The 17,379-nt window shown below is 37.2% G+C and overlaps 1 protein-coding gene across 1 annotated transcript in view; it reads left to right on the top strand.

The window, feature by feature from the left end:
* The window catches only part of LOC140153631 (mitogen-activated protein kinase kinase kinase 10-like), a 173,390-nt gene that overhangs the window by 68,403 nt on the left and 87,608 nt on the right, over positions 1-17,379 (top strand). Inside the window, 1 exon segment of the mRNA XM_072176426.1 lies at positions 10,773-10,921. Within this exon segment, the coding sequence (XP_072032527.1) occupies positions 10,773-10,921 (149 nt within the window).

The following is a 17,379-nucleotide window of genomic DNA, read 5'->3' as shown; positions in this document are numbered from 1 at the left end:
AATCAGAGGCAATGTTAGATCGGCAGGTAGTGCTCAGGGGGTTAAAAAACTGATGCAATACATTGATGCATCATATACAGATCTGGGGTACATAAACCTGTCAGATAGAAATGTGTCCAAGCTTTTCAGTAAAGATTCATAAGTGTAGCAGGTAAAACATTGTGAGAGATATAATCCTTGTTAAGGTTTTAACTGGGATTTTAAATGTGTACAAATATCGCCTGTGACATTTTCACATTGCATCAGCAGGCTTACACTTGGAATAGATATCCAAAATCAATGTTGGGTAGAAATCTGCTACTACACCTTCAAAGTTCAGAGTTCACACCATTAGAACTTGTCAAAAGATGTAAAAGAAACCCAAGTTGTGGATGTTGCTAGGGAAAATCAATGGCAACCACTCACTAGGATCCACAACATGCTCATCTATCATGGCACATTTCTTTAACCCCAATACATTTGTACATACATTGAATGACCTTTGAAAATTTGGGTACAAAAACTCATACTCTGCAACATGAGGTCAAATTTTGCACTATGATTGTTTAATTGAGGTTATTGAACTTATAATGCCATTGGGATGAGGTCATTGTGGTACATAGTGACTGGATTAGATGATTGGTATCTTGAGGTGAAAACCTGCCAGGTGAAATGTTAGATGGGATGGTAATAGCAAACTTGTGCATAATACAACTTAAAAAAAAAAAAAAAAAGGTTCGTCTCAAAGCTGACGCTGCAAGGCGTTTGTAAAATCCCACGATTTGACAAAAAACAAATGCGGAAATATTTTTTATTTCAAAAAAAATTTTTTTTATAGTTTTTTTTTTAATAAATCGGTGAAAATCAGACTTTTTCTCAAAATACCATGAAAAAAGTCGGGAATAAAAAAAAAAAAAAAAAAAAAAAATCGCATTTGCATTTGTTTTAAATTTCTCGTCAGCTTTGAGACAAACCTTTTTTTTTTTTTGCCTTACAAGTGGATTAGTGGAAGCTGTCCATACTAGTAATTACTGGACTGTCACTGGGGGACAGGTAAATGGTGAGTTAAGAATGGGCGAGTTAGATGAAAAGCGAGTTAGAATGGCGAGTTAGATAAGTTACCCCCTGCAAAGATTAAAGAGTGACCCCTGCTGAGAATACGGCAAGTCCCGCTCTCTGTGGGGGTAACTTGTCTTTTAACTCGCTTTTCTTTAACTCGCCTTTTTTTAACTCTCCTAGTTACTACTCCCCTGGTTACTACTCCCCTGTCACTGATACTGCTGTGTTCAGAGATGCTCTACCGGTACTGTTTTCGAAAATATTGCGTTAGTGGTCAATTGAGTACATGTATATTTAGGCATAGTGTTTTGTTTCGCTGCCTGTTATTAATTTTTTTAACTCATAGCCTCAGTACCCGCCTAAATGCATGTCAGTATGTTGTCAAAACTGTCTGCGATGTTTGGTGAAAATCATCTTCCTATATGCTGATGTACAACAAGCTTCCAAAGGGTGAATCAGTCCTGGGAAAATATTTATTTCCGAGGAATGTACACAAATTTCCCTACAAACTAGCAGGATTCCCCACCATTTCTTATGTATTTCTTTGTCCCCCAAAAGCACAATTTCCTTCCTGATTACCAAATTTCCCAGGAATGAGATTACTGAACTCAACATTTTTTCCAGGCCTGGGGTAAATATTATATTACATGAGGGGTTTTCAATAGATCGCTCGTGGGGGGCAGGTCTGTCCTGCAGACCAATGATGGTTGGTACTTCAGTAGCTCTGAAATGTCAGGCCAGTAAACATGCATTTGTTGCAAAATAAAGTGTACATTTTTCGCCATTTCTCTCATGAAGGCACCAGATGAATCGACCTTTCTTTTACGCGCTACTACCAATCCCGGGCTGTTGGATGTTGATTGTCAGATGCAAACTAGTCTTTTTAATTCAGCCACCGATTATAGTGGTAGGGTACAGAATGCAAAAGAAAAAAAGAAATTAATTAGGGTTGATGAACTTCGGAACCGTAGAGATACATAACCTTCCCTCATGGAGAAGACAAGTAGCCTTTTCTAAACATGTTAACCCCTCATTTAGTCAACAACCATTCCAGCTTACGAATTAAACATTTCTTCTTTTTCATTTTTATGATCCATAAAATCTTTGTTTGATATTCTACTCATAACGTAATTTTGAAGAGAGAATCTTGTCATGAATTATACAATTTAAAGATGTTTGTAGTAGATGTAGAATGTGTGAGTGGAATTGTTAAGGGGTGTTTAATCCACTTGAGGAAAGTACAATGGAAATGTGTGTTACCTGTCATGCATTTTATATCAATTGGGCTATTCCAGTTGAAATCCACACTCCCCCTGTGGAAGATTTTGGAAATATCTTCCGCAGGAGGAGTGTGGATTTCAAAGGTAACTGGTCAGGGTTGATCATTTTGAAACTCATACTCCCCCTGTATTATGGCTTTACCTATATCTTCCCCAACTGGGTGAGTATTTCAAATGGAATTTTCCCAATTGTCTATTGTATTCAAAACTCATACTCCCTCTGTGGGAGAATGTAGCTAAATCTTCCACAGGGGTAGTGTGGATATTAAATGGAATAGCCCATTCATTCCTTTGCTTGCTCCAGTTACTCACTGCTAGAGACAATCTGCCTTATTAGATAATAGCAGGGTCAAAATCAGTTCAACTAGAACTAAGATGATGCTAGATGGTAAATTTAATCACAGCTACTTGGAAATTATGCATTATTTAATGGGCTCACATTTTGTGCAGAGCATTCTTTGTAACTTATTATGTAATTTGTTCAAGCGAAATTAACTTGTGTCAAGGAAAACCAATTTAGGTTGTCTAATGACATAAGGTGACCAGTAATAGTGCTTCATTATAAGTGAAACAATGCCAGTTGCAGGCATTTAATCGTTATTGTGTCAAACAATGAGAGAATACAATAGAAGCAGGTGAAATATGTACAAATTTCACCATTGAAACTGACATTGAACTATATGGTGTACGGTAACACATATTCAAGCAGGGATGATGACATTTCATATACACGTGTAATGTATATAGCATTAAAGTGACAAGAGAAAGACATAATTAATAATGCTTTTCTAAAAAGTAATCATACAGCACTATAATTTGGCTCACCTTGAGTTCGGTAGTGACGTACGTGCGTATTTCACCTGCCGTAGTATTGAATTGTGTGCTTAAAGTTAAATGCGCTGAGTGTACACGCTCGCATACAGGGACGGTTTGTCGGTACGCTTGCAGCGCAACTGCGAAAAAGCATTGACATCACTACCGAACTTGAGGCGAGCCAAATTATAGAGTGTTAATCAACCTCAAATCACAGCTGTAGTTCTGTGACCTTGAGACCTGAAGAAAATTTGGAACCCAAGAAGCTTATTCCAGAGAAATTGATAGGAATTATGATGAGGACATTTTGCTTTCCCCATACATGTATAAGAAGTTATGGGAAATTTTTGCTCTCTTGGAGTGAACTCCTAGCATACTAGTATCTTCCAAGACAATAAGCATGCGCACTGAAGTTCCCTTGCTCTTTTCACCTAGCTATCCTGAGTATCCTCAATCAGGATTTTTATTTATCCGATGGATCGTCTCCGCAAAATGACGAGCATTTGTCTGTCATCCCATCCAAATAGTAATATCCGCATGGAATTTGATTTAAATCACAAAATCTATTGAAATGCGGTGATATATTTCAAATTCAGTTCAGACAAAAATATCCTGAAAGCACATCATCTGTAAAGTCATTTCACCAAAGAGTTTCCCCAAATCCAATATTAGACATTCTCAGTTTGTTTGAACTAACCAATTCATTTTAGCGCAAATGTGATGGGATCAAGACATATGTTGGATAATAACAAATTTTGCAAGTTAGAAGTCATTGTTACTTATAATTGTTCATATAAATTTTAAAAATTTAACACAATGCTGACAAAAATGGAACACTTATTTTCTGAAATATAATATAAGAATTTTCTTGTTGCTAAAACTCGATGAAATATTAAAAGTAGGTATTTGGTAATGTTTCAAAATAATCTGTACTGACATGTTACTTAATTTGCTTGAACGTATTGCTAAATTTGCACCACAGCAGCTAAAGGGAGTATCCCATCATGCATTGTGGTATATCTGCATGCCCCATAGCAAATGTATACAAAATATAAACAAGAGCCGCTTAGATATTGAGAGCTATGGATAGTTTCACAATACTTTAGGGGTCATATTTTTGCAAACAAAAGTCTAAGCTTCCCTGATTTAAACGAGTTATATAAAGTTGAAGTGTGGGATTTTGTGTACATTTTCTATGGCACATTCAGTTCTATTATGGTACCGCAAAGCATGATGGGATACTCCCTTCAGCTGCTGTGAATTTGCACTGTGCAAGTGGGTTTTGTTCCTCTAAGATGGATCAACGATGTAAAGAACCCTGGCAGATTGGGACAGGATTGGTAAGTTAAGATTGAGCACGAGGACTTGTGCTGTAACCATAGACCAGATTAAAGTAAACATGGTTGGTGTGAGATATGGAGACCTGGGGAAAACTGGTTGCAGTTTTAAAGGGGGTTGATGTGATGAGGTGTACCAGTGTTTATACATGTAGGAGTTAGTTTTCAAACTCAAAAGCCGAAAAATTAGTGTGATCAGCAAGAGTTAAATTCAAAAAGTTATCTTGTCGTTGCCCATGTGGTTGCAACAACAAATGGTAAAATCTCCCGTCGATTTGTAGCGTTAAACAGACTTTTTACAGCAAATTTATACTGCTATCTTCAGAAGATAGCAATACTGCTATCTTCAGAAGATAGCAATACTGCTATCTTCAGAAGATAGCAAAGAGGCAACCAGCTCTGTGGCCTGTGGGTTCAGCTCAGTAGGTACTGATACATCTACCAGTTCATCCTCTTTTCTCCGGCCATGATGGGACCAAACATTGGCCGTAAGAGTGAACAATTCGGATAAGTGAATCATGTGTAATTTTGGTTACTCCTTCATGTAATTATACACAAAATTAGGGTTAGGGTTAGTTTAGGGTTAGGATTAGGGTTAGTTTAGGGTTAGGATTAGGGTTAGGGTTAGGATTAGCTTACACGAAATAATTACATGAAGGATCGACCATAACTTTGCATGGAATATCCAACCTGTTGAAATTGGATTAGATTGGGACAATAAGAAATTATTTCATATAGGGTGATAACATTGAAATGGTGATATTTCATCAAAACACTGTACACAACAAAGATTTGCCCTCTCGTGCATCTAAACAGGAAAATTAGGTGTCATGGTATTGAATAACATGTTTTCCTTTGAAGATCATTTAGTCGGATAACAGAGACTCAGGGAGATACTTATAGAATTTTGGACGAGACATCAGTATGATGAGTTAAGAATTTTGATAGTTTTAGACTTTTAAACATTTCTCCAAGATTCTTAGTGAATATTCCACGACTAATCATCCTCTAATTGTACAATTTAGGAGTCACTTTTGTCAGGTTCATAGAATGTATGTTATAAAACTGCCCCTACAGTTATTTTTGTCTCACATTTTTGACTTGGAATGAAGTGAATCTAGTTTTCATGCATTATAATTTGATCCATTTCTTTACATCCCTTTAAATATATTGAATGAGGGGTATAATCCTGTAAACTAAAGGCAAAGAAGTTTCCAACAAGAGAACTAAACCTGTCCGCAAGCTAGTGTCATATGCACTAATAGATGAAGATGATAAAATGTCATGACTACCCCTTTAAGTCAGATCAGTTGTCTGCAGATAGAAGTTTGAACAACAAAATAGTCTGCCGGAATGTTTTTTCTATTGCTGGGATTATGATAAGACTGAAGATGTCAAAACACTAGCTTGTCAGACAAAGAGAAACTTAGTACTGACGATAGGTTGTTGTAGTCAGCCGAGTGAGGTGATTGCTTGATGCAGGTAGTGGGTACATGTATGCACATGTTGGGTATGCCCATGTATAATGAAATCGACGAGGAGAATATGAATCGTCTTACAGCATGTTGTGAGTGTGAAGAAATATAATATCAGGTGAAAAGTTAATTGCTGCATTCAGAGTCCAGTGTGCTCGTAAATACATGTACATATTGACTACATGTTGTAGGTCTGGGAAAAATTTGGAATCCAGAAAGCAATTTTCCATGAAATTTTGACATTTGGAGGGATGTTTGATTTCTGAAACCAATTAATTAATAATGTTATTTATTTGTCAGATTGTGGCAACATACCATAAATTCTCGATAGTTAGCATATGTGCTTACTATCGAGCGCTTTTAAAATATGCAAACATGAAGAGCCCCATCCACAAAAGTGTAAAGTGTTTTGAGAAAATCATCGATATGTGTCTCAACCCCATTAGATCAGTTGGTAAAGCGCTGGACTTTGGTACAATTTCATGTTTTTAAAAGCGCTCAATAGTAAGCACATATGCTAACTATCAAGTTTTTACAGTATTCAAAAAATGGTTTCTCATTGTTGTCTTTTCGCCATGTGAGGTGCCATGTTTGCCATCTCATTGCTAACAACTAAATTTGTACATTCACTGTCATCTGTATCATTAGGGTGCTCAAATGGGTTATTTTATCACAAGGCTAGTTTTGGGTACACCCGTCTGTCCAAAACCCTGTCAGTCCGAACCACCGCTAGTCCGAATTTTAAGCTTACATAACACTAACCCTAAACCTAACCCTAACCCTAAAAATTCGGACTATCGGTGGTTCGGACAGACAGTGTTTCGGACTGACGGGGAAACCCCGTACTAACCACCTTTGCAAGTATGTGAGGATTTTGAATTGGATAGACAAGAGTGTAATTTAAAGACATGCATTTTGGCCTGTGCGGTTTACACATCACCAAATATATTCAATTAAATAAGCATTTTCCACGCTACTAGTACTAGTACTCTAAATGTTTCCCAGGATAGGGAAAAATGGGTAAATAAAAGTGTGTTTGTGCAATGAATCTCAGTTTGTATTTGTGTCGGATGACTGTTTGTTTGTTTGGTTTGTTGCTTATACAATTATCAGCAGCTATCACGGGCAAGGTATTTTTGGTAATTGTTGCTGTTCATTGCACATATGAAACAATGGTATTATTTGTACACATAGTTCATTGACAGTTGTAGTGGAAATTGAAAGCTTTCAGTGTCTCTTAAGGATTTTGTTTGGTGACAACTTGGATTTATCTGGACGATGCAAACAAAACCCAAGTGATATTGTATCCATATTTTTATGCAGACCATTTTATATGCATCCATTATTGAGCCCTCATTGTGGTGCAGACTTAATGGTTTTTCATTGACAGTACCGTCATTTGACTTCAGGATAGTGTCCTTTCACTTGAATGTCCTATAGGTAAATTACAGCTCCTTCTCTGGTCTTTCAAATCCAGTAATGAACAAAGTCATTTTGTCAGTGGGATCACTGCATACATCGGGCTATTTCATTTAAGATCCACGTTACCCCCGTGGAAGATTTTAGAAATATCGTCCACAGGGGGAGTATGCATTTCAAATAGAATGAACACATGAGGTAGCTCCATTTGAATTTTATACGCCCTCTGCGAAAGATTCCACTTGAATCTTCTACAGAGGGTGTATGCGATTCAAACGGAGCTGCCTAATGTGTTCATTTCATTTGAAATGCATACTCTGTTGAAGATATTACCAAATGTTACACAGGGGTAGTGTGGATTTTAAATGGAATAGCCCATTATTTCAGCGATTAGCAAGGGTGGGGAAGAGTTAAAAAGATAGAGACCCTGTTCACATTAGAAAATTTCTTCATTCGACGAAGATAAGTTAATCTTGATTAACTAATTAAGCATGCGTACACATTACGCTGAACAAAGACCGAATGAAGACATTGCACTGTACACATTTCATGAAAATTAAAGAAGCTCGAACGAAGCTATTAAAGCCCGGCTATTATTAAAGCCGGCGAAGGTCACTTGTCACATGATCACTTTCCTTCATTGAAGAAGCGAGCGTACACATTACAAAATTAGCTTCGTCGAATGAAGTATTCCTTCGTCAAAACAACCTTTTTAGCTTCGTTGAACGAAGCAATTTTAATCTTCGTCAAAGGAAGAAAAGTGCGTACACATTAGGAAAAAATTATTTTTAATCTTCGTTCGAGGTTCGTCGAAAGAAGAAAATTTCCTAATGTGAACAGGGTCATAGATAAGTTGAGGAAAATCTGTGTTTCAAAAACATGGCAGATTTGTCTTACCTGTGGAAATCACTTGTATAATTTTGATACAGTGCACATTGACAATTTTAAATATATGTGCCATCCAAATTCCCCCAATGAGACAGGGTTAATGCTGTGTGGATATGTTACCTGCTGTACTGTAGGTGTAATCTCCCTTGGTATCGCAGTGGGATTCATAGAGAGGTGCTACATCTCAAACAGGGAACACAGAAATCCTATATTACAACTCTTTCAATATTGTGAACCAACTGAGACACAGTGGGAACGCCAAGAATAGGTCATACAAGACCATACTACATGTATCCAAGTAATTCAAATACATACACTTGTTGTGAGCGGTGGATCAGAAATTCCTGGAATTCTGAGTGTTATTTAAAAGCTTTTAAAATGGCTGAGTGAGAGTATCCATATTAGGATTGCAATTTATGTGTACTTTGAATGAATATGACTCTTGTGTTTTCATGAAATATATGATCGTTTTATTTTTGCTGGACAATTTTTCTCATGTCAATATTTTTCTTTGCTGAAATGATGAATGCAACATACACTCAATCAGTACACTCTCCTACAATAATGAGCCAATCACACATAGTCGTCAAAGTTTATTTTTGTGTATTTTCCTCTATTTTGCATTCAGCAGTTGCCCCAATTTTATTTTTTTTAAGGGATGAAATGCAAGTCCAATGGACACACAATGTAAAAGCTTTTTTAAACATGCTTAATGAAATTACACTCTTTTGAAACTATTAGAGTATTTTAGTAATACTCCATCATCAGTTTTGTGGATATCATGGGTTGCGGTATCCATAATCTAAAATTTGATGTGAATTTGTACTGTTTCTTATTTGTTTAACAATTTACATTACAATTTATGTATGTTTGTCACCTCTTGAATATAGCCAAGGTATGGAGACTAACATTGCAAAGAAGCCCTGAAGCTTTTTATATTGTTTTTACAATAACTTCATATCTGACCCTCATAGTCGTCTGCTTTAGTTTTGCTTAAAGGCCGCTATAAATATCTGGAAAACACATTAAGTTGGGAGCTGTACAAAGTTTGGTGGTATAGAGGTGAACATTGACTTGATTATATTTTAAGCCTACTTAATTGGGTTGTCCTTGAAAGTTTGCCTGGTCAACTGGATCCCCCTTTAAAGCATTTTTTTTCAAATGTCATTTCATCTTTGCAATGATTACATAACAAATCATAGTTGATGTGCTCATCTCTGTACGTTGAAGATGATCCCTTCTGCCACATACGTTTTACGTTTAGGGGTTAATCTTGAAAGTACACTGCTGCTATTGACCTTATGTCGAACTTGGTCTCGATCAGGTGTTAGGTGTGAAGCGTTTGATTAAATTTACCAAATCTTTCCCATCTTGTCCTCACCTAGAACACACTTGAATTACCCAGTAGATTTTATAATGGAGAAATGCCGTGGCATACCAATGCAAGGGAAACGCGTTTTGACGCTGACGGCAAAATCACAATTATGCGAATACTAAGACGTCAGGTGGTAGAATATAAACTGGTTTATTTTTGGTAGACTGTGTGGTCACTCAGATAGTAATTTGTTATTAGTTATATAGCACTAATCAATTAGTATTCTACTCATGGGGGTGTTGTACTGACCAGTTATGGTAATATTTTATATATTATTTTTCAATTAGATTTGATGTGTACATCAGCTGACATTTAAATGAGATTTTAATTATAGATCATGTACTGAGGGATCAAATTGGTGATTGAATGAATGTCGAAGAATAGTCAAGTCTAGCTGGGCAAGGACATACGTATGAATAGTGTGGAGATAGTTCAATGACTGACTTTCACAGACTGACTGTCTTTCATAAATAGAAAGAACAAAACCACTTTCCCCCAGAATTTGATGTATGTTTTTAAAAGAGCTCATCTTTTTTTTGTTGTTGTGTGTGGGTGGCGGTGAGTTCATAAACCCCTATGAATGAGGACTTTTTTGTGGAATTTTTGCGACTAATTGGGGACTTCGCTACAAGTGGGGACATCCCCAGTCGTAATACTTGGGCTAGGGCTCCCCCAGGGGTGAAAATGTCAAAAAAACCATTTCTGCAACTGGGTATTCTTAGGGGTCCCTGGTTGTACTAAACATAAAAGACACAGGTCTCCGATTGGTAAGAGTTTGGCCCATTAAAGTTTCCAGTCAACACACAAAAGTCCCCAGTCGACACACAACTCATAAAAAAGTCCCTGGTTGTCTAAAAAGTCCCCAGTCGGACACACATACAAGTAGGGGTGTGTGTGTGTAAATGTTTCATTCTGTTTATTAGAAGTAAAAGAAAGGGAATTACGTTGTTTTTATATACCGGGTTTGTCGTCTTTCCATTGCTTGAGAATGTGAAGAATTGTATACTTCTGATTTTTTTTTGGAAGTGTAAAGTAAAATTTTACTTTTACCTCACTGTAACTTAATGTCTCACTGTTGTTTCTTTGCAGTAAACTGTTATGAAAATAGGTCTAACATTGATTTTTCTCTTTTGTTTCTTGTTTGCAGTTATGGCGTATTACTATGGGAACTGCTAACTGGAGAAGTACCTTATAAAGGAATTGATGGTTTAGCAGTTGCCTATGGTGTAGCAGTCAACAAGCTTACATTACCGATCCCTTCAACATGTCCAGAACCATTCAAAGAAATGCTAGAAGGTGAGTCAAGGGTTAGTAAGGGTCAAAGGTTAACGGTAATCAGGTCAAATGACCAGGTAATTATATGTGGCAAATAATTGCGCACCAAGGTGCTGGAAGAAGTACAATTCCTGCTAAACATATTGATCACACAGATAATATTCAATTAATATAGTATGGCATTCTGGCATATATGCGACCTCACTCACTCACTCACCAGGCTGTGTTCGACCATTGTTGGACGTAGCCCTCTTCATGATTCTTCCACTGTTCTCTGTCTCTTGCATTTCTTGTCCATGTAGGTCCCATGTAGGCAGTAATTTCATCACGCCACCTCCTCTTCTGTCTTCCTCTTGATCTTTTCCCTGTTCTTGGTTGCCATTCTGTAAGCCGTTTAGTCCACCTGTTATCTTCTTTTCGTGCAAGGTGACCTGCCCATCTCCATTTCGCTTCCTTGAGTTTCACCATATTGTCTTTGACTTGCGACCTGCTACCAAGAAATGAGCGCAAAGTCGCAAGTTGGTAGTTTCAAGACGTCCTGGCTGCTGCTGCTGTTGAAGCCACTGGTATGCTTGTATGAATGGGGTTACAATGGGCCATTCACAAAGGAGACATGCTACTGGCTTGTACAGGTACACGTCAAACAAATAACATCAACTTAGAAACATGCAAAACATGAATTTTAAAAACTACATGCGCAATTTTTGGTCAGCTTCAGATGTGAAACATTGTGCACCCAGTTGATGGAAAAACAACATAAGCTTCTGATTACATAATTGCACATTATTCGGCACCTGAAACAATACATTAGTTTCTGATGTATTATTTGGCACCCAGGTGCTGAAGAAGTACACTGGTCTCTAATGATGAACAAGAGTTGGAAAAACAACATTAGTTTCTGATGTTGCACATTGGTGGGCATCCAGGAGTTGGAAAAACAACATTAGTTTCTGATGTTGCACATTGGTGGGCATCCAGAAGTTGGAAAAACAACATTAGTTTCTGATGTTGCATATTGGTGGACATCCAGGAGTTGGAAAAACAACATTAGTTTCTGATGTTGCACATTGGTGGGCATCCAGGAGTTGGAAAAACAACATTAGTTTCTGATGTTGCACATTGGTGGGCATCCAGAAGTTGGAAAAACAACATTAGTTTCTGATGTTGCACATTGGTGGGCATCCAGGAGTTGGAAAAACAACATTAGTTTCTGATGTTGCACATTGGTGGGCATCCAGAAGTTGGAAAAGCAACATTAGTTTCTGATGTTGCATATTGGTGGGCATCCAGAAGTTGGAAAAACAACATTAGTTTCTGATGTTGCATATTGGTGGGCATCCAGGAGTTGGAAAAACAACATTAGTTTCTGATGTTGCATATTGGTGGACATCCAGGTGCTGGAAAACAACATTAGTTTTTGATGTTTCAGATTGGTGGACATCCAGGTACAGGAAAAATGACATTAGTTTCTGATGTTGCAGATTGGTGGACAAGATGTTGCAGATTGGTGGCTATCCAGATGCTGGAAAAGCAACATAAGTTCCTGATGTTGCAGATTGGTGGCTATCCAGATGATGGAAAAACAGCATTTGTTTCTGATGTTGCATATTGGTGGGCATCCAGGTACAGGAAAAACAACATTAGTTTTTGATGTTGCATATTGGTGGACATCCAAGTGCTGGAAAAACAACATTAGTTTCTGATGTTGCAGATTGGTGGACATCCTGGTGCTGGAAAAATAACATTAGTTTCTGATGTTGCAGACTGGTGGATGTCCAGGTGCTGGAAAAATAACATTAGTTTCTGATGTTGCAGATTGGTGGGCATCCAACTGCTGGAAGAACAACATTAGTTTAAGATGTTGCAGATTGGTGGCCATCCAGGTGCTGGAATAACAACATTAGTTCCCAATGTTGTAGATTAGTGGACATCCAGGAGCTGACCCCCCCCCCCATTAATTTCTGATGTTGCACATTGGTAGACATCCAGGTGCTGGAAAGGGGCCATTAGTTCCTGATGTTGCACACTGGTGGGCATCCAGTAGCTGTAGGCTCATTCTAGAAAAACAACATTAGGTCCTGATGTTGCAGATTCGTGGGCATTCAGGTGCTGGGAAAACAACATTGGTTCCTGATATTGCAGATTGGTGGGTATTCAGGTGCTGGAAAATCGGCATTCGTTTTGGTTTTGTACATTTAGTTAGTATTGGAAAAATGACATTCATGTCAATGTTTCAGGCATCCAAGTGTTTGTTTCTTTGTTTGTTTACCCAGGTTGATCCATGAGGGACACATGCTAATCCATGGGAAATCCATGACTGAATCGTGCTCATTCTCATTATTAGGCATAGGTAATCGAAACAACAGTATCATGAACAATGTACAGCAACAACAATTTCTGCTAAACAACATTGGTCTTTGACAGTGCCTCCTCGCCTCCCCCTCTCGTCCGAATTTGGGCACCCAAATGTTGGGAAACAGTAGTCTCCGATGTTGCACATTAAAAGACATTAGCCTGAGGAGAGCGAACTCAGGGAAACCTCATGTTCTATCTCGCTTGGACACCCAAGTGTTGGAAAAACAACATTAGTCTCTGGTATTGCCCTCTGCACAGTTTAATTTTAACCCTTCATGTTAAAATTGCTGTGTATCAGATCTATTTCATAGCACATCCGACAAATGTTTTCTCCTATATTGCACCTCACAACATTAGTCTTTGGTGTTGATGGCAGTTTTATTGAGCATGTGCTTATGTTACATGCTGTATAACTAGTGGTCCTAATCAAAAGTCAGCCTTTAACAAAGCAAGCATCCACTTAGATATAATTTGTGATATCTGGGCCAGGCTTAAAATGAATGAAAAGAAAATAGTCTTAAAGAGTCTTATATATCTACCATTTACTTAGTGTCAGTATTAATTATTGTAAGTAAGGAAACATAACATACGAGGTAAACCATATCAGTGGCATAAAAGCTATGTACTGTCAATAACTACTGTCAATTACTATCTGACATTAGACTATCATGCAGTATATTTTGCTAGTTCTATAACCCTCAAATTGTACCGTATGGCAGGATTTTGCCATTACCATAAAAAAGATGGTAGGTAGCGAGAAAGCAATAATGATAATTATAAGCCATATTCTACAACACCAAACAGGTAGGTGCGCCCAGATATAAACAACAATTCGGTTTTCATTTTAGGTAGAAATTTCCTGAGAGATGGATTTCAAGAATGATTTAAAATTGCCTACTTGCAACGTGAATTTTGTAGTCCTCAGATAGAAATGAAAAACTATCCCATTCTTGCTCAGAGACATTCTCTATATAAGATTCTTTAAATGCCAATATTTTGCAATTTCCGTGCACTCACGGAGCTCTCTGTTAGAACCTGTGCTTACTTGTCATAACATTTTGTGTGCTGAACATTTGGAGATGGAGTGTAGTTTCAGAACAAAATATTGGAAGTTTGGTTCCTTAATTACGGTAGTGCGCTACAAATCTTGTCAATTGTTATATCTCAGGGACCGAGAAATTGCGCTTTTTAGTTTGTAAAAACATGCACGAATTTATAATAATTTATAATGCTTTACCCCACACCTTTCTGTTTCTGTGATTTGTATTAGAAAATCTTATTAGTCAGAAAATGGTCATACTCATACAGATGTATATTCTACACATCCATGTATATAGTATTTTTGAAAAAAATAATCTTGGTAGCATTTGAAGACCTTTTGAGTTCATGCATCGATTATTATTTTAATCAAACCCGGCACAGTTTAAAATTAGTATGAGATATAAATAAATTAGAAAAGAACAAGAAGTAGTATAAGACATGTATGCTATATTTAGTGGAAAGGCTTCGTTTTTGTACATTTTAACTCTCTCCACACGGGTCGACTGAATGTTTGCAGACGACAAGTTGAAAATTGAAACCTTCAAAAATTTCAGAATTTTAAATTTTCATGACCATATTTGGAATCTGCATGAAAAATGCATTAAAATGAGTACAAACAAGCCTAGTATTGGTTCAGTGGTTCTTAAGATAGCTCTTGATATTTTGAGAAAATATCCCAAAACTTGGCACAGCGCGCAGAGCATTAAACAAAGCGTGATAAATATTGATGAAATTTACATGAATCCTCCTGAAAAGTCTCATTTCTGCATTGTGCCCATCCCTACTTGGAGGAGTGTGGAGCCAAGTTTTAATCTCATTTCTGTTCTAAGCAGTCGTGCATTTGAAGTCATTTCCACCTCCTTGCCAATCCAAATTGATATCAAGTCGCCAGCGAGTCTTGAAGCATGATGAATTGGATTGAAAATCTGGAATGACTAGCTTAAATTTGTAGCTAGAAAAAAGTGCATTTATAGTCAACGCAATCTTGTTATTTATTTTGGGTAGGTGGTTGTATATTTTCTGTAAAAATGCATTCCTTGAAAGATGCTAAGAGTTTTCTTTACATGCTGCATGTATTTTGACAACTTTTAAAAGATGTATCAAGATGATGGGAGGCATGAAATATTAGGCATGTCCACACGGAGGGATTTTTGCTTAGAGCAATGTGGTTCTCGAGCAAAAACTTGGGGAAATCCGCTGTGTGAGCTTTCTTAAGGATTCCAATCCCTAAGTGTGCCTACAAATATAATGTCTAAATCATATGTATAGATTTGTATAGAAATTTAGAGGATTCCACAATTTCTCGTAAGTGATCCTCAAGTGGTCCTTGTGTGCTAACCGCCATGTGATCGATACATTTTGCGATTTTGCTGAGCTTAACCTTTGACCTTGGTTTAATATTTAATATGGCTCAATTTGGCGTGCCATAAGATGGGTCACAGAAAACTTCCAGTTGTAATACCAACAACATCATTGCTAAACTCAAGGATATCAGGCTTCAGTTGAGTCATGTGGACAATGCACTTGGTAAATGACTTACGAATTGCAATTCTCGAGCATGCCGATTCTCAAGAATTCCAGGAACGTCTGATATGACTATTTTCACTTGTATTCAAATTCTGTATACATGTGTCAATCAGTCTTCTGCTGAGGATATCTGTCTCTTCGTAGTGGCACACATTATTATTAAAAGAAAATTGTTAATAGCAGGTTCTTTGTCTTTTTACTCGCATGACATGAAAATGAAAATATTATATGATTAAATCCAAATGAAATTCAAGTTAATCAGTTGAGAAATTCCACAGGCAAAAAAAAATACCATTTTATATTACCAGTAGTGTTATGCAGAGTCTCTTGCATTATGTAAAACAAATTTATCAAAAGAAATTATTACATTCTAGAAAAATGGCATTCTGTTTTGCAGTCATCATGAAAACAACTCACAATGGGAATAATATTTTTTAACCCCCTTGTGCACTACCTGCAGATCTAACTTTGCCTCTGATTGGTCAATTACATGATATCTTCACTTTAATCACCAATCAGAACAGAGCTTTGCAAATAATTCACCCCAATTTTTTTGGGTGGTGAAATTATTCTAACAATGTTGCCGATTGATCCAATTGATAATGAAATCTTCTTTTTGGCCAATCGGCATGCAGTTCTCATGGGGTTAAAGTATGTTGGCTTCTTTTCGCTTCCATTTTGTATGTGGGCTGGAGGTAAATGCCCTGCGTGATAAATTAGGTATTTTACCTGTACTTCCGCTGCTATATAATGTTTGAGGCACACAAATCAGCAAGAAGATATTATTCATATTTAATGTCACAAGATGGATCCATGGCATTTCACTAGCTTTTAATTTTAATTTTTTTAAAGAAGTTTCATAGGAAGGGGTAGAATTAAACCAAATTAATCAGCTTTCTAAGGAATCACACGCTCAGTTTTCTCTGAGACGAATGTAGTTTATTGCAATGTGTAGAAATGTTAAAATGTGAAACAATGTATTATAAACATTTTTTTGTCCAAACTCTGTCTCTGTTGCTATTATTATTAACCCTAACCAAATCCATATTTTTTTGACAAAGAAGTCACTTGGTACCCCCGGGATTCAAACCTTGGACCTCGCGTGCCAAGCACAAGATCACCAACTGGTCCGGCCCAGCGATTCTGTGCGTTTATGACTTGGGGTGATTGCGTCATGGCTAAACGTGGGGTGCATGCATGTGCAGTGGTTTTCCTAGTGAGTTATAGTGTGGTGAGGGTTAGGTACACAATTTTGTTCATTCCATATCTTAATATGCATCCCACATTTTTGGTTATACATATAAATATTTACCATGGTTTTATGGGCCATCAATAATTCTTGAATGTATTTTTAAAGCGAATTAGAATGGCACAAGCGGCATTTTGTGAAAATCTTGTGAGAAATGTGGTGAAAATAGGTTCCTGAAGGAACAGAATCACACTTGAAATGGCTGCTAATATTAGAATCATGAATATCAAAATGTGTAGTTGCAATAAATATGGCACAACGGAGATCTGTTGAGAAGATAAGATGGTGAATATATGCAGAAATGAAT

Source organism: Amphiura filiformis, chromosome 5 (assembly GCF_039555335.1).
Source record: "Amphiura filiformis chromosome 5, Afil_fr2py, whole genome shotgun sequence".
In the NCBI taxonomy this organism is placed as follows: domain Eukaryota; kingdom Metazoa; phylum Echinodermata; class Ophiuroidea; order Amphilepidida; family Amphiuridae; genus Amphiura; species Amphiura filiformis.
This window is presented reverse-complemented; position numbering and strand designations above follow the sequence as displayed.